The following is a 21,823-nucleotide window of genomic DNA, read 5'->3' on the forward strand; positions in this document are numbered from 1 at the left end:
TTAATTTCAATTTCTATTGTTCATTGCTAGTGTACAGAAATGTAATTGATTTTTTAGACTGACTTTGTATCCTGTGATATAGCTAAAAGCACTTATTAGTTCTAGAGGTTTATTTGATGATTCCTTAGGATTTCCTATGCACACAAACATGTCATCTGCAAATTCAGTTCAACTTATTCTGTTCAAATTTTTATGTCTTTTTTTCTTTCTTGCCTTTTTACACTGGCCAGGACTTAAAATGCAAATAGTGACAGTAGAAATTCTTACCTTGGTCCCTCTTTCACCATTAAGTATGCTGTTAGCCGTACATTTTTTATGCATGTCTTTTATCAAATTGAGGAAGCTGCCTTCCATTACTTTGATGAGAGATTTTATCATGCTATTCAATTTTGTCAAATACCTTTTCTGTATGTATGGAAATACTGTTTTTCTCCTTGATTCTCTTAATGTGGTGAACTAAATAGATTGATTTCAAATGTTAAACCAAACTTTCACTTCTGGAACAAACCACATATGTGGTTTGAGGATCAGGGTGTTGCTCATCTCACAAAATGGGCTCAGAAATGTTCTCTGTTCTCTAAATATAAGATTGGTATTATTTTTTTCCTAAGTATTTGAAAGAATTCACCAGGGAAACCATATGACCCTCAAGCTTTCTTTCTCAAGTTTTTGAGATGAATTCACTTTCATTAATAGATATACATCTATTCAGATTTTATTTCATCTTGTCTCCTTTTGGTAAGTATCTTTCAAGAAATTTATTTCATCTAAATTGTCAACTTCACTGAATTAAGTTACGAATAACATTTCTTTATAATCTTCTTAATGTATATATAATTTAGTGATAACTTCTTTTTCATTCCTGATATTGGTAACTTGTATTCTCTCTCCCTTCCCTTCACCCATTGTGGTAACTACTCTAGCTAGAAGTTATTAGTTGTATGTGTTTTTTCAAATGATTAAATTTTGGCTTTGATAATTTTTCTATTACATTGATTTCTGTTCTTATTTGTAGTATTTCCTCCTTTCTACTTACTTGGGGTTTACTCTGTGCTTCTTTTTCTAGCTTCTTAGGGCAAATCTTCTTTTCTAATATAAGCATTTAAAGCTATACCTTTCCATCTACGTATTGCTTTACCTGCATCATCAGACTTTGTTATATTTTCATTATCATTTAGTTAGAAATACCTTCTAAATTCCCATGTAATTTCTTTCTAAAACCATGGGTTATTTAGACATGTTTTGTTTAATTTCCAAATATTTGGTGTTTTTCTAGATATCTTATTGACTTCTAACTTAATTCTTTTGCGGTCAGAGAACTCAAACCTTTCAATTTAGAAAAAGTTTGAAATGATTTCAAACCTTTTCAATTTACTGACAGTAGTTTTATGGACCAGCATATGTTTCAACACTGTTAAATATGCCCTTGAAAGGAAGCAACTAAAGTTCCTTTATGAAGTTTTTTGACTATTCTGTCAATTGCTAAGACAGGAGTATTCCAATCTTTAACTATGACTGTAAATTTATTTCTCTCTTTAATTCTATGAATTTTTTGCTTCATTTATTTTGAAGCTCTCTTATTAGGTGTATACACATTTACCATTGTTATGTCTTCCTGACATATTGACTCTTGTAATTTTATCATTACAAAATCCACATATAATGAAATTGGCTATAATGGAAAAAGAGGATGGGAAAGATGCAAACGGTATGGGTATATTTCCAAATAACTAAGAGTTATTTGAATTTTTAGAAGTTGTCATTTTCCTAAGGGTATAATATCTGAACTCAGATGAAATTTCAAACTTTCTGGGAAAAACAAAAACAAAACAAAACAAAAAAACCCCCATGATGCTGGCATCTTCCAGGTTTGAGCACTTTGACAAAAACTTATTCAAATTACTTGAAAAAAATACTTGTTTAAGAAATATCAATGAAAAACTTTGTTGTAATGATAAAAGGATTTTTCACAGAACTGTGGCATTTTTAAAGTATTGTACCTATTATTAATAAAGATGTTGGCTCCTACGCTCTGTGTTGGATCAATAAAAAAAATTTAATTGTAGAATGACCTATCAACGTTTCCAGTAATACTGCTAAACCAGTTTCCTTTTAATGGCTCATAAGTTATGCGATTGCCATGAAAGTAATATAAGGAGACTCATTTAACAACAGATTATTACATCACCTTAACATGAAGTACGACCCATCAGGCATTATTAAATTAGCTTGAATTTTGCAGTATGTCAGCAGCATTTTATGTACATTAATACCAGAGTTAATGTTCCTTGGGGGATTTTGTTGAAGAAAAATGGCTTCAAGGTCGTGCTTAGATATAATTTTGCAGTCACTATTTGTATTTCTTTGGATTTTTATGTCACTTGTGAATAGGTGAGACAAAATGGCAGCCAAGTAGTTAAGCATATTTTTTTCTTGTTTGACCTATTATAAATACTGTTTGGAATACAGGTTTTTCTCTGAATGGGAATAACATATCTTTTTTAACTCTTGAGTTTCCTGAATTTACTTACTTGGGCCCTAAATCAGTTGGCATCATCCATCACAATTTCTCCTAATAACTGCAGCATAGTGAGAGCTAACTGACAATAATAAATAGCAAAGCTATTGTTCCTTTCACAGTGATGAATCCTTTTACTTGTTTTAAGAGCCCTCCTGTCTTCATTGCTGCTATCTGTCCTTGCATATAATCTCTCCACTCTGCTGAATTTTGGGCTTCTTCTCTGGGGTTCATGCATTACTTCCACGAACTCTTCAAAAACAAATCTTTCTGGTGGTTTCCAAGATGGCGGTGGCTGCGGCGGTTGGCGCGGAGTAGCTGAGGTGGAAAAGGCGGCCACTGGGCCTCAGGCAGCCGGGAAACTTGTGGACCTTCCTCCTGCCATCTCTTAAGGGAGGACCGCTGCTGGTGGCTGGTCATGGGGGCTGACCGCCACTTTGCCCTCGGCAGGAGAGGCTGCCTCAGTTATAGGCAACAGCTTTGAAGAATGGAGCAGGAAAAGAACTGTTTCTTAGCTGCAAAAGCAAGTCTCTAAACAGGGAACACGGCACCAGGGATGCTGTGGATGCAGACAGGATCCCGGAGGCCGGGGCCGCGCTGAAGGTGGCCAGCTGCCCTATTCAGGATTCAAGGTTACAGGCCGGCATAAAAGAAGATTCCTGGGAGGGCCCGAGCCGCGCCGCGGGACCAAGCAAGCAGCCCGAGGTGGCGGCGACCGAGAACGGGGAAGGCGAAAAACCAGAGGCAGAGAGTGAGCACCCGACCTGGCACAGCCATGTGAGTGACCCCTGGCCCGGCCCTGATCGGGGGGCTGACGCCCACCCGGCTTCCACTTGCATCACCGGGCCACTCACCGCCCCGGGGCTGCCTCCATTTTCCCAGGTGCTGGCAGCTCCGGCTCGGCTCGTCTCCTCACTGAGCCTTCCCACTTGCTTGCCCCGGTACGGGGCTTCCCGGGGCCTGCGGGCCAGCCTCCCCTCCCACTCCCTCTGTGGTTCTCTGGCGGGGCGGGTGGCGTGGGGCGTCCCCTGGCCAGTGTTGGGAGGGCAAGGAAGTACGGGCGGGGCCGACTGTCACTCCACCACACCCTGGACTCCAGCCCCCGGTAAACTTCCTATTACTGGGAAGCAGATACCATATCTGCGGCCACCAGTTCGGAAAAACGCCTAACCAATTTCTGGTTGGGAATAGTGTGGTAGGAGAGTTCCCAAGTCTGCTTGAACCTGCCGGAGGTCTGACTACAGGCGGGCGCTAGACTCGGTCCATGCCAGGGGGATACAAAGGTGAACAAGTCCCGAGAAAGATCTACACAGTGCTACAAAGGCACCCACAGCGACCGGTCGTCTGTGCCTAGCAGAAACCTGGTAGACTTCCTGGGCGAGGCGGTGCCGAGCAGGGTCTTGAAGGCCCAGCTTATAGACGAGGGTTGCAGAAGACACATCCCAGCCCAGCCCAGTGCGCACAGAGTGGGGAGACGTGCGGCCAGGGAGGCGGAGACTCGACAGAAACCACACACCCGGTGGGGTCACCACTGCACAATCCAACAGCCTGGGCCAGAGCACACGGAACAGGGAGAAGTCCTGCACAGGAAGCAAAAACTCAACAGAGATCACACAACCTGTGGTACGTGATCCACCAGCCCAGCAGAGTCCAAGCTGACCAGAAAGGTGGCTCCCTGGAGAGGCCCAAGACCCGAGGCAACCATACGCACAAGGCACTAGAGGCCAACTGAGCAGTCACGGAGGTAGCCATACCAAATTGGCAACCACAGCAACATCTTAGTTACTCAATAGTCTCAAACCGGTGGATTGTGAAACCCCCTGCCACAATGAATAACATCAAAAAAAAGATACCAGAAATACAAAAAACCAAGAAAGTACACCACCAAAAGTTAATAAATCTGAAACTCTAGATCCTATAGAACAAGAAGCCCTTGAAATGACTGACAAGGAATTTCGAGTGATAATTCTAAGGAAAGTAAATGAGATACAAGAAAACTCAGCTAGACATCATGATGAAACGAGGAAAAGTATACAGAATCTGAAAGAGGAAATGTACAAGGAAATCAATGTCCTGAAAAAAAATATAGCAGAACTAGCTGAACTGAAGAAGCTATTCAGCGAAATAAAAAACACAACGGAGAGTTTAACAAGCAGGCTTGTCAAAGTTGAAGAGAGAACCTCTGAACTTGAAGATCGGGTGTTCGAAATAACACAAGCAGACAAAAAGAAAGAAAAAAGAATCAAAGACATTGAAGAAAATCTGAGAGAGATATCAGACAACCTTAAGCGCTCAAATATCCGAGTCATGGGTATTCCAGAAGGGGAGGAAAATGGAGATTCCATTGAAAACATATTCAACAAAATAGTGGCAGAAAACTTCCCAGGTATAGGAAAAATCACAGATCTTCAGATCCAGGAAGCTCAACGATCTCCAAACATATTCAACCCAAAAAGGCCTTCTCCAAGACATGTTATAGTCAAATTGGCAAAACTCAGAGACAAAGAGAGAATCTTAAAAGCAGCAAGAGAGAAGCGTCAAATCACCTATAAGGGAGCCCCAATCAGGCTAACATCAGACTTTCCATCACAAACCCTAAAAGCTAGAAAGGAATGGGATGATGTATTCAAAATACTAAAAGACAAAGATTGCCAGTCAAGAATACTCTACCCTGCAAGGCTATCCTTCTGAAATGAAGGGCAAATAGTATATTTCTCAGACAAACAATAACTGCGGGAGTTCACTACCACATGACCACCCTTACAAGATATCCTCAAGGGAGTACTGGGTTTGGTTCCTGAAAAATAACTACCACTGCCATAAAAACCCAAGAAAAATCTAAAGCCACTAGTATAATAAAAAGGGCATTCATAAAAAAAAAAAAAAAAAAAAGGCATTCATGAAGAGAAAACAATCAAACAAAAACGCTATCTACAATCTAAGGAACCAACAAACACAGAAACCAAACATTAAATCAGAAAGCAAGGAACAAAAGACACCTAAGACAACCAAACAACCAATAAAATGCTAGGAATAAATCAGCACCTTTCAATAAGAACTCTTAATGTAAAAGACTTAAATTCCCCAACCAAAAAACACAGACTGGCTGACTGGATCAAAAAGGAGGACCCAACTATATGCTGCCTACAAGAGACCCACCTCACCCATAAAGATTCACATAGACTAAGGGTGAAAGGATGGAAAAAGATTTACCACGCAAACAGAAAAGAAAAACAAGCTGGAGTAGCTATTCTTATATCTGACAAAATAGGCTTTAAACTAAAAACCATAAAAAGAGACAATGAGGGACACTACTTAATGATAAAAGGACTGATCCATCAAGAAGACATAACAATCATAAATATGTACGCACCCAATGTTGGAGCAGCCAGATTTATAAAACAAACTCTATTAGACCTAAAGAAGGAAATAGACACTAATACCATAATCGCAGGGGACCTGAACACCCCATTGTCAATATTAGACAGATCATCTGGGCAAAGAATCAGTAGAGAAACACAAGATCTAAACAATACTCTAGACCAATTGGAATTGGCAGATATCTACAGAACATTCCATCCAACAACCTCAGAATATTCATTCTTCTCATCAGCACATGGATCATTCTCCAGGATAGATCACATATTAGGTCACAAATCAAGTCTCAATAAATTTTAAAAAATTGGAATTATCCCATGTAATTTCTCAGACCACAATGGATTAAAACTAGAAATTAATAACAAACGAAACTCTGGAAACTATACAAACACATGGAAATTAAACAGCATTCTACTTAATGACATAAGGGTCCAAGAAGAAATCAAGCAGGAAATAAAAAAATTTATTGAAACTAATGAAAACAATGACACATCATACCAAAACCTGTGGGATACTGCAAAAGCAGTATTAAGGGGGAAATTTATTGCATGAAATGCTTACTTCAGAAGAATGGAAAGATGGCAAGTGAACAACCTAACACTTCACCTTAAAGAATTAGAAAAACAAGAACAATCCAAACCTAAAGTTAGCAGACGGAAAGAAATCATTAAGATCAGAGCAGAACTGAATGAAATTGAAACCCAAAAAACAACACAAAACATCAATGAATCAAAAAGTTGTTTTTTTGACAAGATAAATAAAATTGACAAACCATTACCATGGCTAACAAAAAAAAAGAAGAGAGAAGATTCAAATAACAAAAATCAGAAATGAAAAAGGCGATATTACAACTGATTCATCTGAAATACAAGGAATCATTCGAGACTACTATAAACAACTATACGCCAACAAATTTGAAAATCTGGAAGAAATGGATAAATTTCTGGACACACACAAGCTCCCAAAACTGAACCATGAAGACGTAGAAAATTTGAACAGACCAATAACAATAAAGGAGATTGAAGCTGTTATCAGAAGGCTCCCAACAAAGAAAAGCCCAGGACCAGATGGATTCACAGCAGAATTTTACCAAACATTCAAAGAGGAATTGACACCGATTCTTTACAAACTATTCCAAAAGATTGAAACAGACGCAAATCTCCCAAACTCATTCTATGAAGCAAATATCATCCGGATACCAAAAGCAGGTAAAGATATAACCAAAAAAGAAAACTACAGGCCGATATCCTTGATGAATATAGATGCAAAAATCTTCACTAAAATACTAGCAAATAAAATACAGCAACACATACGTAAAATTATTCACCACGATCAAGTGGGATTCATCCCAGGGATGAAAGGTTGGTTCAACATACGCAAATCAATAAATGTGATACACCATATTAATAAACTCAAACACAGGGACCATATGATCATCTCTATAGATGCTGAAAAAGCATTTGATAAAGTTCAGCACTCATTCATGACAAAGACCCTCTATAAGTTAGGTATAGAGGGAAAGTATCTCAACATAATTAAAGCCATATATGACAAACCCACTGCCAATATCATCTTGAATGGGGAAAAGCTGAAAGCTTTTCCTTTAAGAACAGGCACTAGACAAGGATGCCCACTCTCACCACTCCTATTCAACACAGTGTTGGAAGTACTAGCCAGAGCAATCAGAGAAGAGAAGGAAATAAAGGGCATCCAGATTGGAAAAGATGAAGTCAAACTGTCCCTGTTTGCAGATGACATGATCCTATATATCGAACAGCCTAAAACCTCTACAAAAAAACTGTTGGAATTGATAAATGATTTCAGCACAGTAGCAGGATACAAAATCAACACACAAAAATCAGTAGCATTTCTTTTCTCCAATAGTGAACATGTAGAACGAGAAATCAAGATAGCCTGCCCATTTACAATAGCCACGAAAAAAATAAAATACCTAGGAATTGAGTTAACCAAGGAGGTGAAAAATCTCAATAATGAGAACTACAAACCACTGCTGAGAGAAATTAGAGAGGATACAAGAAGTTGGAAAGATATCCCATGCTTTTGGATTTGAAGAATCAACATAGTGAAAAAGTCCATACTACCCAAAGTGATATACAAATTCAATGCAATCCCCATCAAAATTCCAAAGACATTTTTCTCAGAAATGGAAAAAACTATCCAGACATTTATATGGAATAATAAAAGACCACGCATAGCCAAAGCAATGCTGAGCAAAAAAAATAAAGCTGGAGGCATAACACTACCTGACTTTAAGCTATACTACAAAGCTATAATAACCAAAACAGTATGGTTCTGGCATAAAAACAGACACACTGACCAATGGAATAGAATAGAGAATCCAGAAATCAACCCACACACTTACTGCCATCTGATCTTTGACAAAGGCACCAAGCCTATTCACCGGGGAAGGGACTGCCTCTTCAGCAAATGGTGCTGGGATAACTGGATATCCATATGCAGGAGAATGAAACTAGACCCAGACCTCTCACCATATACTAAAATCAACTCAAAATGGATTCAAGATTTAAATATACACCCTGAAACAATAAAACTTCTTAAAGAAAACATAGGAGAAACACTTCAGGAAATAGGACTGGACACAGACTTCATGAATATGACCCCAAAAGCACGGGCAACCAAAGGAAAAATAAACAAACGGGATTATATCAAACTAAAAAGCTTCTGCACAGCAAAAGAAACAATTAAAAGAGTTAAAAGACAACTAACAGAGTGGGAGAAAATATTTGCAAAATATACATCTGACAAAGGATTAATATCCAGAATATATAAGGAACTCAAACAACTTTACAAGAAAAAAACAAGCAACCCAATTAAAAAGTGGGCCAAAGAGCTAAGTAGGTATTTCTCTAAGGAAGATATACAAATGGCCAACAGACATATGAAAAATGCTCAACATCACTCAGCATCTGGGAAATGCAAATCAAAACCACACTGAGATACCATCTAACCCCAGTTAGGATGGCTAAAATCCAAAAGACCCTGAACGATAAATACTGGCGAGGTTGTGGAGAAAAAGGAACTCTCATACATTGTTGGTGGGACTGCAAAATGGTGCAGCCTCTATGGAAAATGGTATGGAGGTTCCTCAAACAATTGCAGATAGATCTACCATACGACCCAGCTATCCCACTGTTGGGAATATACCCAGAGGAATGGAAATCATCAAGTCGAAGGTATACCTGGTCCCCAATGTTCATCGCAGCACCCTTTACAATAGCCAAGAGTTGGAACCAGCCCAAATGCCCATAATCAGATAAGTGGATATGGAAAATGTGGTACATCTACACAATGGAATACTACTCAGCTATAAAAACGAATGAAATACTGCCATTTGCAACAACATGGATGGACCTTGAGAGAATTATATTAAGTGAAACGAGTCAGGCACAGAAAGAGAAATACCACATGTTCTCACTTATTGGTGGGAGCTAAATATTAATATATAAATTCACACACACACACACACAAAACAAAACCGGGGCGGGGGGGAGAAGATATAACAACTACAATTACTTGAAGTTGATACAACAAGCATAGAGAAAGGACATTTTGGGGGGGGAGGGGGGAGGGAGGAGGGAGGGAGGTTTTGGTGATGGGGAGCAATAATCAGCCACAATGTATATCGACAAAATAAAATTTAAAAAAATAAAATAAAATAAACAAACAAACAAACAAACAAACAAAAAAACAAATCTTTCTCTCACTTAAATATCTTTACATTTTGCATACAGCAATATTGTTATTTTGCATTATACATTCCAGTAACCTTTTCCATGGGCCTGTCTGATCTCTCCATAATGTGTATAAATAGTTGTCAGTGATCTTACAGTTTTTTCTTTTTTTTTTTTAATACTTCAGATATCCTTAGATTTGGCGTATAAGGAGGAGCTTCGGGTTTCTCAAAGCATGAACCCTAGTCCATGTGAATTATAATTATTTGAGGCACTTGTTAAAAATATAAATTACCAGTCCCCTCGTCAACCAAACAAGTTAAAATGGAAGGAGTTAAGAACATAGACTAGGCAGACTTCTGATCAAGATGGAGGAATAGACAGTACCCTGTGTCACTCTTTCCCACAACCAACCAATTTACTACTATTAAAAAGCAACGGCTGCAGAGTAGAATACCATTATGGATGGACTTAGAGAAAATTATATTAAGTGAAACAAATCAGGCACAGAAAGAGAAATACCAGATGTTCTCACTCATTTGTGAGAGCTAAAAATAAGTAAATAAACACAAACAAATAAGGGGGGGGAAGAAGACACAACAATCACAACAATTCCTTGAACTTGTTAAGACAAGTGACATGTAGGGAGAAGAGATATGTAGAGAGGGATGGGAGACAAGGAGGGGAGAAAGAAGAATGGATAAAGGGTCACGAAAATCAACTACAATGTATATTGAGAAATTAAAATTAAAAAAAAAAAAAAAAAAAGGCAATGGCTGCCAAGCTGGGGCTGCTAGAGCTCAGAGGAAGAGGAAGAGAGGCCTACAGAGTTCATAAAGGCAGGATAACCCACAATAAGAGAAAGAAAGGACTGCTACAACCATTTCGAGACCCGACTGCTTCAGTGCTGGCCCTGCTGAGCACACGAGGCAAGAGCTGGCAAAAGCTGTTGCTGTGCCCTTCTTATGAAGTTGCTTGGAGGCTGTAGGGGAGAAGAGGGCTTTGGTGGATCCCAGACCAGCAAGACCACTAACGGTTCCCGTGGACTCACATAGGAGTGAGGGGCCAGAGACAACTGAAAAAAGGAGCCACTCACAGGCCACTGGGTGAGTCATCCCAAAAGACAGACGCACGGCCCACACCATGGGAAGCATTTGGAGTGCGGGGGGGAAGGGAGAGAGAAATGGGCCCACAGTAGGAACATTGGGGGACACACAGCACGGACAGCTGATGTGCCCTCTAATCAGTACAGGCCCACTCAGTAGAGACTGGTCAGGAATATAGAACTAAAGGGGGTGCAGTCTGTTGAAAAGACTCAGGACCAGGCCAAAGTTCCACACAACCCAGGTGTACCAGACCTCACAAGACCTAGAAGTACTTACGAAGTCAACAATTAAAACCTCAGCTGCACAAAAAGCCTTCCCCAGGGAATCAGCAGCAAAGCAGCAATTTAGCTCAACCACAGGGTTCAAGCGCTGGTCCCTACAGGAAGTTTCCCCATTTTAGAAGTAAGCAAAGGACAACAAATTAGTTCCAGTGCAGAATTTAAGTGGTGGGAATAGCGAATAATCTGACAGAAAACTGAAAGAAAAAACAAAAAACCCACAGATCAGAGAAAAGGCTGTGATATTAACCAGTAAAGGTCTAAACCACCAAAGATCATCTATAAAACCTAGAAGGACCAGAAGCCCCCCAGGCTCCCAAGTTGGGGGAGGAGGAGGGCTGAGGGCCTTAGCCATACTCCCTCCCTACCCCCACATTGGCATTCAGCCCGGCAACGACCACCAGGCTGCTGCCAGAAGCACCCCGGGTTCTTGAGCCAGGGCAGTGGGGGCTAAGGGCCTCAGCCACGATCCCCCCAATATCCACATCCAGCCCAGCAACGACCACCAGGCTGCTGCTGAAAGCACCCCAGGCTCCCAAGCTGGGGCAGTGGGAGACCGAGGTCCTCAGCCACGCCTCCCTTCCCTTCTTCCTCCTCCTCCCACCCTATCCTTCTCCTCTTTCCCCTCCCCCTTCCCTACCAACTGCTCCACATCTTAGAATGTAAAAAATAATAACAAACAAATATACTTTTAAAAAAGAACATATACTAAAAATCTGAGGGACTCCTCTTATGCTGCAGTATAGTCACATCATAGTTAAAAACCTCAAGCATGGGTTTAAGTTTATCACTTGCTAGATGTATCACTTTGAGCAAATAATAACCTCTCGAGAATCCCTGTTTTTAATCTGCAAAATGGGTTGTTGTTAAAAGCATTAACTGTGATTGTGTTTAGTCCAGTGCTTGGCTCAGTTAGTGCTCAGCAAATGAAATCAATTGTTATTAGAGTGCTATGCACCTAGGTTTAAAATAAATATCTTTAGATATGAGAGTTAAGTCGGTTATAAATGGATATTAATCCTTGACAAAAACTGTTAAGATTCACCTTTGCAAAACTGGGCAATTATATAAATAGAGCTTACCACTGATTCTAACCAAAAAGCAATAACTTTGCAAAGGAGTATAAAAAATGTAAGTGAAAACTCATTAATATAAGCAATAACTATGATTTATTAGATAGCTTACAATAGTTATTTTCCCTCAAGTTTAGCAATAATGTTAATATTAGACCAGTGGCTCTCAAACTTTTAGGTATCTTCAAAATAATACTGAGGACTCTAAAGGCCTCTTGTTATGTGGGTTACATGAATCAAGGAATTTAAAAAATATCTTATGTTTCAAAATGTTTTCACAAACACATAGAGTTTAACCTTCAGAGACCTACAGAGTAGGTGAAAGCAGAAATTGCTAATCCTGTTTATCAAATGAGAAAATCAGTGCACAGATGGAATTTGAACCTAGGTCTTCTGACTCTAAATCTTATATTCCTTTCTTCTTACCACCCTCAACTGACATTTACTGACCGTCTACTGTATTATCAGGAACTGAGAATAGCACTTTCATATACCTAATAAGTAATCAAATTTGTTATGGTGTTATGAGGTATTCTTATAACATAAGACTACAGTATAAGATTTGGTATTACCTGACCAAGCTCCGACCTTAGATTTAAGATCTGGGTGAAAAGAATTTTAAGACCCTGAAGCAGGTAGGCAGACAAGTCTACTCAAGGCTATGTCACAATGGCAGTTCACAGAGACTTTAAACCTACAGGATCCTTTGTAGTTATTTCTACCAACTATTCATTGTCAAAATGATGTTAATTAGTTAAAAAAAATGTTTTTTGTTCTGAATACATTCAGAAGAGTGATGGTTAAGTGACCTGTAAAACTTTGATAATGAGAGTTATGTAGCTGAGATAAAAAATCAGATCCAGGGCCCCCAGTCCAACTCGTCAAAGAATTCAAATTAAGACTATGAAATTCAAACGATAGCTTTTTCCATACAAATGAGTGAGTTCTAATATCAATCTTAAGATATAAAAATATTACAATCACCAATTCACATATGACCTGGCCCAAAAGAGAGGATATTGTGGTTCTCATCAATGGACATAGCTAAAATATATAGAAAAAATAGTATATCTTAGCCTTAAAGCACTGTTATCCTTCCAAAAATGTTAGAAAAATACCTTAGCTAGTAGTTCAATTGCTGCTTTTCCATTCAGATCTACTGTGATCTGAATAAGCACTTATATTTTTGGTTCTCTGCAATTTTTAACTGGCCATGAATGGTGTGCTGATACACATTTAACAACTGGTTTTAAAAAGTATCCTGATTTGTAGCATTTTTCGATTTTGACAGTGTAAATACTCTATGACAGTCAATTTTAAGATAGCAACTTGATGTCAACCACCTTGTAAAATTCCTGAAAATTTAGCAAATTTTACTGCTCTCAATCTGGTTGGAGCTGGTTATGAGAGAAACCTAATTCATATATTTGAAGATGACTATAATGAAATAAATAAAGCTAACCATAAACATGAGAAAAAACCTAATAATTATTAGCATCATTAAAATTTTTAAGTCACTTGGATGAGAACAGAGTAAGACTGATTTATCATAAGCCAAGAAATGTGAGTATTGGTCCACTTACCACCCCCAACTCCATGACATTTAACAAATTGCTTATTCAGACTATGCCTATTTGTTGGATTTACCAGTAAGGGGATGGTCTCCAGTTTTTACAACATTATTTTATAACAGGAAGGCGTATCATAAAACAAGATCTTATGTAGAACTCTCTTACAGGCAATTACACAATGATGAAATATGCATTATAGCGAGTAGTATTATTAGCATGACTGTTAAAATTGGCTCATATGCCCATGTCTGAAATTAGGGTGGGCCTCATAAAAAGCATGCAAATGGCAGGAAACAAATTTAATATATTCTGCCTTTCCTTTATATTGTTTTTGTCTTGATTCCTTTGGCAGAAATGCAACATGCTAGGGAATGTGGATGAGTTAAAACAAAGTTTCCAAGTCAGAGATTGTGTGAATGAAGTCCAGAAACTTGGTTAGTTGCAGGATTGAAATGAAAATACTTCCAATGTTAATGATAAGTTTAACATTACAGGATATTCCAGCTATACAGATCAATCATATGTTCTTCATGTTATGTACCAGCAATTTTGTTTACTCTATAGTGAATACGCAAAAACGATTTTCAGAAACTATAGGCACTTTAGGAGGGGGTAGAGAGATAAATGCTACTTTATATCTGGTTAAAATGGAAGTGGGTTATGAAAATCATTGATGATAAATTCCTACTGCCTCTACTTTTAAAGCCTGTATGTGTTTAAAATCATCTCATTGTCCTTGCTTTTTAAAACTCATTAAACTTACTTGACAGCCTGGTAATCCGGTGTCTCTGCTGTACAGGGAAAATGAGCCCCTCTCTGACGTTTTTCCTATAAAACAAAGAAAATAACTTTATATAAAAACTCTCATTTATTGACAATCAATTCAACTTCTAGACTATTTATGGTAATTATATTGGGGTTTGGAAGAAGAAAGAACAAATTAGAAACAAGAGGACAAAATTCAATTTTTTTAAGTTTGCTATCCTTGCTATCATTCCAGTCGAGTCAAATTCTGACTTTACATAAAATAACATATAAACACTTTATTTTCAATGTATAATTTTAAAATATATTCAAAAAATAAAAAAGAATAACCATCTATACAGCTAACAATATGTACTCACTGGTGAGAATAACATTTTTCCATATTTGCTCTGTATCGAGCCTTCTCCTTCTCTCCTTTTTCTCAGAAATTAAAATAGTATAGATATAGCTTAATGCAGACAGCAAGGTGACTATTATGATAAAGTTGGTGTGCATGATTCCCATGTATATATTTACTACTATATATATATTTATTCAGGTACTCAAACAGTATACATTACTGTTTGTGCTTAATACATTTCAACAGATGGGATTACATGGTATCTATCCTTTTGAAACTTGCATTTTCATGCAACATTAAGTTTTTGAGGCATATGTTGACAAGGGACACCTAGTTTTGAGGTAAGAGGTGCTCAGTTTCCAGGGGTTTGGGTTTCAGAACACACCTCTGAGTTTCAAGCCACTCTGCAAGGTCTCAGGCACCTTCTCTAGGCTCTCCCCTAGAGGAGAGTTACTGTTGCTTATTGTACCTATTTTACCTATTGTACCTATTTTCAGTACTACAGGGGGAAGACATGCAAATCCAGTGGCTGAGCATGCTCAGTAGAAAGGGGTTTATGTAACTCTAATGGCTGAATATGCTCAATAAAACGGAATTTATCCTTTGAATGACCTTCCACTAGAAGTGCTAAAGTGCATGGAATATTCTTCAACGTGTTCAGTGCATGTGATAGAATCTGACTAATGAGCACTCCCTAAAGAGACACAAACTGAGCATGTGCAGTTATGTTACATAACTGGGAACCACCTCCTTAGTCAAATATTCATTAGATAGCATGAATATATATTAGATAGCAAAACTATAAAAGTTGAATACCAGCAGAAAACAGGGCTGTCGCCCACTTCTCTGGGGCTAACCTGAACTTTGCTAGTTAGGTGTCTGTGCTTTACTTTTGTGCCAAACTTACTTCTAATGGATTGTTGCCCACTTCTCCTGGGGCCAACCTGCACTTTGCTGGCAAGGTGTGTCTGCTTTACTTTTGTGTTAAATTTACTTCTAATGGGCTGTTGCTCACTCTTTGGGGCTAGCCCACACTTCGCCTGAAGTGTGTATTTCTTACTTTTTGTATCAGACTTACCTTTGGCAGGATGCTGTTCACTCTAGAGCCAGCCTGAACATTGTCTCTGAATGAGCATGTCTTACTTTTGTATTAAAGTTGGTGTGGGCCCTGCTCAGTCTCTGGAGCTAGGCCACACTTTCTTTGTGAAATCTATCTCTTATTCATTACATTAAACCTGTTCTTACTTTCTACTGTGACTCTGCTCTTGAATTCTTTCCTGTGGTGGAAAGAATTGATAAGAAGACAGGATGGGTTGAGGTTGCTCTCAGGCCTCTCCAGACCTGCTCCTCTGGTATGTTCATTCATCTTTACTGTTGTAGAATGTCCCACTGTACAAATAAAATCACAGTTTATCTATTCCCCTACAGAAAGATAGATTTTACTTTTGTTATCATTAACAGTGTGGAAACAAATGTCCTTACACATGTCTTGTACACACACACACGAGTTTCTCTAGCACTGACAAAGCAGAACTGGTAGATTAAAGGATATACGCCTTTGTCTTACAGGTATGTGGTCTTACTATTCTCTGAAGTCAGCATTCCAGCTTATACTCTTCCCAGCAATGTATAAGAATCCCTGTTGGGACTATATCTGCAGTTTAAAAGTCAGATGGCCAAAGTTCAGGAATGGTATGGGCCAGTTGTTGAGGGAAAGGAGAAGTCTCACAGTGCTGACAATTGACAGCAGTGTTTTCACTCATTTATTTTCAATATACTAGAGTTTGAGTATGTTCAGTAAAGTGACTTTGCAAATATGATACAGTTTTAACTAAACAGTCCCGCACAAATAGAAATGTTACTTAAAAAGATTTCTACAGGGGAGTTCCGGTCAAGATGGCAGAGTAGATGGTTCCTAGCGTTGCTCTCTCCCACAAAGTGACCAACTTGCAACTATTAAAAAGCAACAACAGGAGATGCGAGATCAGTGCCAGAACAGGCAGGAGCCGCATGCCATGGGACCCCAGTCCTGGCCAGTGCCTGCCGCCCAAAGAGGCCTGAGAGCTGCGGGGCCCACATGCCCCAAGACAGCCGAGCTGGAAAAGGCAGTCGCCATGGTACCTCCACCCAAGGTTGGTCTCCGCCACTTAGAGATACTTAAAATCCTCTGGGCTCGCACAGCCTGAGACAGCTGCACAGGAAAAGGAAGGCACTGCAGGAACCCCAGCCCAGGTTGGTCCCCGCCACTTAGAGAGACTTAAGAGCCTTTGGGCTCATGTGCCAAGAGATAGCTGAGCCAGAAAAGGCAGGCACTGCAGGACTTCCAGCCCAGGTCAATCCCCGCTGCTTAGAGAGACTTAAGAGCCTCTGGGCCCATACCCCCTGAGACAGCTGCACTGGAAAAGACAGGTATTGTGGGACCCCCCAGCCCAGGCTAGTTCCTGCTGCCCAGAATTGGCAGTCCCTTCAGGATCCAAGCCAGACATCAGGGTGAAATGAGTGGACTGTGATACCCCCTGCCACAATGACAAAACACCAAAGGAAAAATAACAGCAATATGAAAAATCAAGAAAGTACATCACCACCAAAGGAAAATAATAACTCTCAAGCTCTAGATCCAATAGAACAGGAAGTCTCTGAAATGACTGCCAAGGAATTTAGAACAACAATTCTAAGGAAACTAAATGACATACAAGAAAACTCAGACACAAATGAAATGAGAAAAAATATACAGGATCCGAAAGAGGAAATGTACAAAGAAATCAATGCCTTGAAAAAGAATGTAGCAGAGCTTGTGGAGCTGAAGGATTCATTCAACAAAATAAAAAACAGAGAGTCTAACCAGCAGGCTAGAAGAAGCAAAACAGAGAATTTCTGACCTTGAAGATAGGCTGTTTGAATTAATAGGCTTTTGTCATGACCAGAAAAAAAAAAGAATTTAAAAAACTGAAGAAAATCTAAGAGACATAACAGACAACCATAAGCGCTCAAATATCCAAATCATGGGTATTCCAGAAGGGGAGGAAAAAGAAAATGGCATTCAAAACATATTTAATGAAATAATAGCAGAAAATGTCCCAGGTATAGGGAAAGTCACAGATCTCCAGATTCAGGAGGCCCAAAGATTCTTTAACATATTCAACCCAAAAAGGTCCTCTCCATGACATGTGACAGTCAAACTGAGAAAACTAAAAGACAAAGAGAGAATCTTTAAAAGCTGCAAGAGAGAAGCGGCAAGTCACCTATAGGGAGCCACAATCAGAATAACATCAGATTTTTCTTCAGAAACCCTAGAAAGCAGAAAAGAATGGGTTGATATACTCAAAATACTAAAGGACAAAAATTGCCAGCCAAGAATACTTTACCCAGCAAGGCTATCCTTTTGAAATGAAGGTCAAATAGTATATTTCTCAGACAAATAAAAACTGTGGGAGTTCACTACCACACAACCAGCCTTACAAGAAATTCTCAATAAGTACTGGGTTTGATAACTGAAACACAACCATCACTGCCATGAATACTCAAGAAAGAACAAAACCTATCAGCAAAACAAAAATGCTAACAATAAAGAAAAAACATAGTTTATTTACCACCCCAAGAAACCAACAAATACAGAAGACAAACAGAAAATTAGGAAGAAAGGAACAAAAGGTACTTAAGACATCTAAACAAAAATCAATAAAATGCTAGGAGTAAATCAGCACCTTTCAATAATAACTCTAAATGTAAAGGGATTAAATTCCCCACTCAAAAGACACAGACTGACTGAATGGATTAAAAAGATGGAACTAACAATATGCTACTTTCAAGAGACTCACCTGACCTGTAAAGACACACATAAACTAAGAGTGAAAGGATGGAAAAAGATATATCATGCAAACAGAAATGAAAAACGAGCTGGAGTAGTTATCCTTATAACAGATAAAATAGACTTTAAAGCCAAAAACATAAAAAGAGATAAAGAAGGCCACTATATAATGACAAAAGGATCTATCCATCAAGAAGACATAACAATCATAAATATAAACACACCCAGTGTTGGAGCAGCTAGATTTATAAAGCAAACACTATCAGATCTAAAGAACGAGACAGACACTAACACCATAATAGCGGGGGATCTGAATACCCCACTCTCAACATTGGACAGATCATCTAGGTAAAAAATCAATAGAGAAACACAAGATCTAAACAACACTTTACACCAATTGGACTTGGCAGATATCTACAGAGCATTCCACCCAACGACCTCAGAATATTCATTCTTCTCATCAGCACACGGAACATTTTCCAGGAGAGACCACATGTTAGGTCACAAATCAAGTCTCAACAAATTCAAAAATATTTGGAATTATTCCATGTATTTTTTCAGACCACAATGTGTTAAAATTACAAATCAATAACAAATGAAACTCTGGAAACTAAGCAAACACATGGAAGTCAAATAACATTCTACTTAATGACATATGGGTCCAAGAAAAATTAAACAGGAAATCAAAAAATTTCCTGAAACTACTGAAGATAATGCCACATCATAACAAAACCTGTGGAATACTGCAAAAGCAGTACTAAGGGGGAAATTTATCACATTAAATGCTCACTTCAGAGGAATGCAGAGATGGCAAATAAACAACCTAATACTTCACCTTAAAGAATTAGAAAAACAAGAACAATCCAAACCCAAAGTTAGTAGATGGAAAGAAATAATGAAGATCAGAGCAGAACTAAATAAAATAGAAACCTGAAAAACAATACAAAAGATCAATGAAACAACAAGTTGGTTTTTTGAAAAGATAAATAAAATTGACAAACCTTTACCAAGGCTAACTAAGGAAAAAAAAAGAGAGAAGGCCCAAATAACAAAAATTAGAAATGAAAAAGGTGATATTATAACTGACACCTCAGAAATACAAGAAATCATTAGAGACTACTATAAACAACTATATGCCAACAAATTTGAAAATCTTGAGGAAATGGATAAATTTCTGGACACATACAAACCACCAAACTGAGGAAAGAAGATACAGAAAATCGGAACAGACCAATATCAATTAAAAGAGATTGAAGCTGTTATCAGAAGGCTCCCAACAAAGAAAAGCCCAAGACCGGATGGGTTCACCGCAGAGTTCTACCAAACATTCGAAGAGGAACAGATACCAATTCTCTACAAACTGTTCCAGATGATTGAAACAGAGGCCATTCTCCCAAAAGCATTCTATGAGGCAAACATCACCCTGATACCAAAACCAGACAAAGATACATCAAAAACAGAAAACGAAGATGGAGGTGGCTGCGGTGGTTGGCGCGGAGTAGCTGTGGTGGAAAAGACGGCCACTGGGCCTTAGGCAGCCGAGAAACTTGTGGACCTTCCTCATACCGTCTCTTAAGGGAGGACCACTGCCGGTGGCTGGTCGTGGGGGCTGACCGCCACTTTGCCCTTGGCAGGAGAGGCTGCCTCATTTACAGGCAACAGCTTTGAAGTATGGAGCAGGAAAAGAACTGTTTCTTAGCTGCAAAAGCGAGTCTCTAAACAGGGAACATGGCGCCAGGGCTGCTGTTGACACTGCCAGGATCCCGGAGGCCAGGGCTGCGCTGAAGACGGCCAGCTGCCCTATTCAGGATTCGAGGTTTCAGGCCGGCATAAAAGAAGATTCCTGGGAGTGCCCGAGCCGCGCTGCGGGACCGAGTGAGCAGCCCGAGGCAGTGGCAGCCGAGAACGGGGACGGTGACGACGCAGAGGCAGAGAGGGAGCCGCCCGAACCGGCACAGCCCTGTGAGTGACTCCCGACCCGGCCCTGCACGGGGCAGGGACGCCCGCCCAGCTTCTGCCTGCCCCACCGGGCAACTCACTGACCCCGGGGCTGCCTCCATTTTCTCAGGTGGTGGCGGCTCCGGCCCAGCCCGGCCAAGCCTGTCCTCCTCGCCCGGCTTGGCTCCTCACTGAGCCTTCCCACTTGCTTGCCCTGGCGCCGGGCTTCCTGGGGCCTGCGGGCCAGCCTCACCTCCCACTCCCTCTGCAGTTCTCTGGCGGGGCTGGTGGCGAGGGGCGTCCCCGGCCAGCGTTGGGAGGGCAAGGAAGTACGGGCTGGGCCGAAAGTCACTCCACTGCACCCTGGGCTCCGGCCCCTGGTAAACTTCCTGTTACCAGGAGGCAGAAACCATCTCTGCGGCCACCAGTTCGGAAAAATGCCTAACCGATTTCTGGTTAGGAATACTGTGGTCGGAGAGTTCCTGAGTTCGCTTGAACCTGCCGGAGAGCTGACTGTGGGCGAGCACCGGACTTGGTCTGTGCTGGGGGATTCAAAGGTGAACCGTGAGCTGCAGGCTCCTCCCCTGAGGAGCTCATGCTCTGGTGTGGGAGATAAGACAAGTACACAAATAACCGCGATACCAGGAGGAAGGTGATAAGTCCCGAGAAAGATCTACACAGTGCTACAGAGGCACCCAGAGCAACCGGTGGTCTGCGCCTAGCAGAAACCTGTTAGACTTCCTAGGCGAGGTGGTGCCGAGCAGGGTCTTGAAGGCCCAGCTGATAGACGAGGGCTGCAGAAGACATGTCCCAGCCTAGCACAGTGCGCACAGAGGGGGGAGACATCTGGCTAGGAAGGCGGAGACTCGACAGAAACCACACACCCTGTGGGGTTGCCACCGCGTGATCCAACAGCCCGGGCCAGAGCGCATGGAAGAGGGAGAAGTCCTGCATGGGAAGTGGAAGCTCGGCAGAGACCACACACCCTGCGGTACCGCCCCGTGATCCAGCAGCACAGCAGAGTCCAAGCTGACCGGAGAGGTGGCTCGCCGGAGAGGCCCAAGACCCGAAGCAACCACACACACAAGGCACTAGAGGCCAACTGAGCAGTCACGGAGTTAGCCATACCAAATTGGCAACCACAGCAACATCTTAGTTAGTCAACAGTCTCAAACCGGTGGACTGTGAAACCGCCTACCACAATGAATAAACATCAAATAAAAGATACCAGAAATACAAAAAATCAAGAAAGTACACCACCAAAAGTTAATAAATCTGAAACTCTAGATCCTATAGAACAAGAAGCCCTTGAAATGACTGACAAGGAATTTCGAG

The 21,823-nt window shown here is 40.3% G+C and overlaps 1 protein-coding gene across 4 annotated transcripts in view; it reads right to left on the reverse strand.

The window, feature by feature from the left end:
• Positions 1-21,823, reverse strand: part of TCF12 (transcription factor 12) — a 395,187-nt gene that overhangs the window by 109,798 nt on the left and 263,566 nt on the right. For all 4 annotated transcript variants that reach the window (XM_063091485.1, XM_063091487.1, XM_063091488.1 and 1 more), the window contains one exon: positions 14,401-14,465. In XM_063091485.1, the coding sequence (XP_062947555.1) occupies positions 14,401-14,465 (65 nt within the window). The remainder of the gene's footprint in view (positions 1-14,400; positions 14,466-21,823) is intronic.

This window comes from Cynocephalus volans, chromosome 3, assembly GCF_027409185.1.
Source record: "Cynocephalus volans isolate mCynVol1 chromosome 3, mCynVol1.pri, whole genome shotgun sequence".
Classification (NCBI taxonomy): Eukaryota; Metazoa; Chordata; class Mammalia; order Dermoptera; family Cynocephalidae; genus Cynocephalus; species Cynocephalus volans.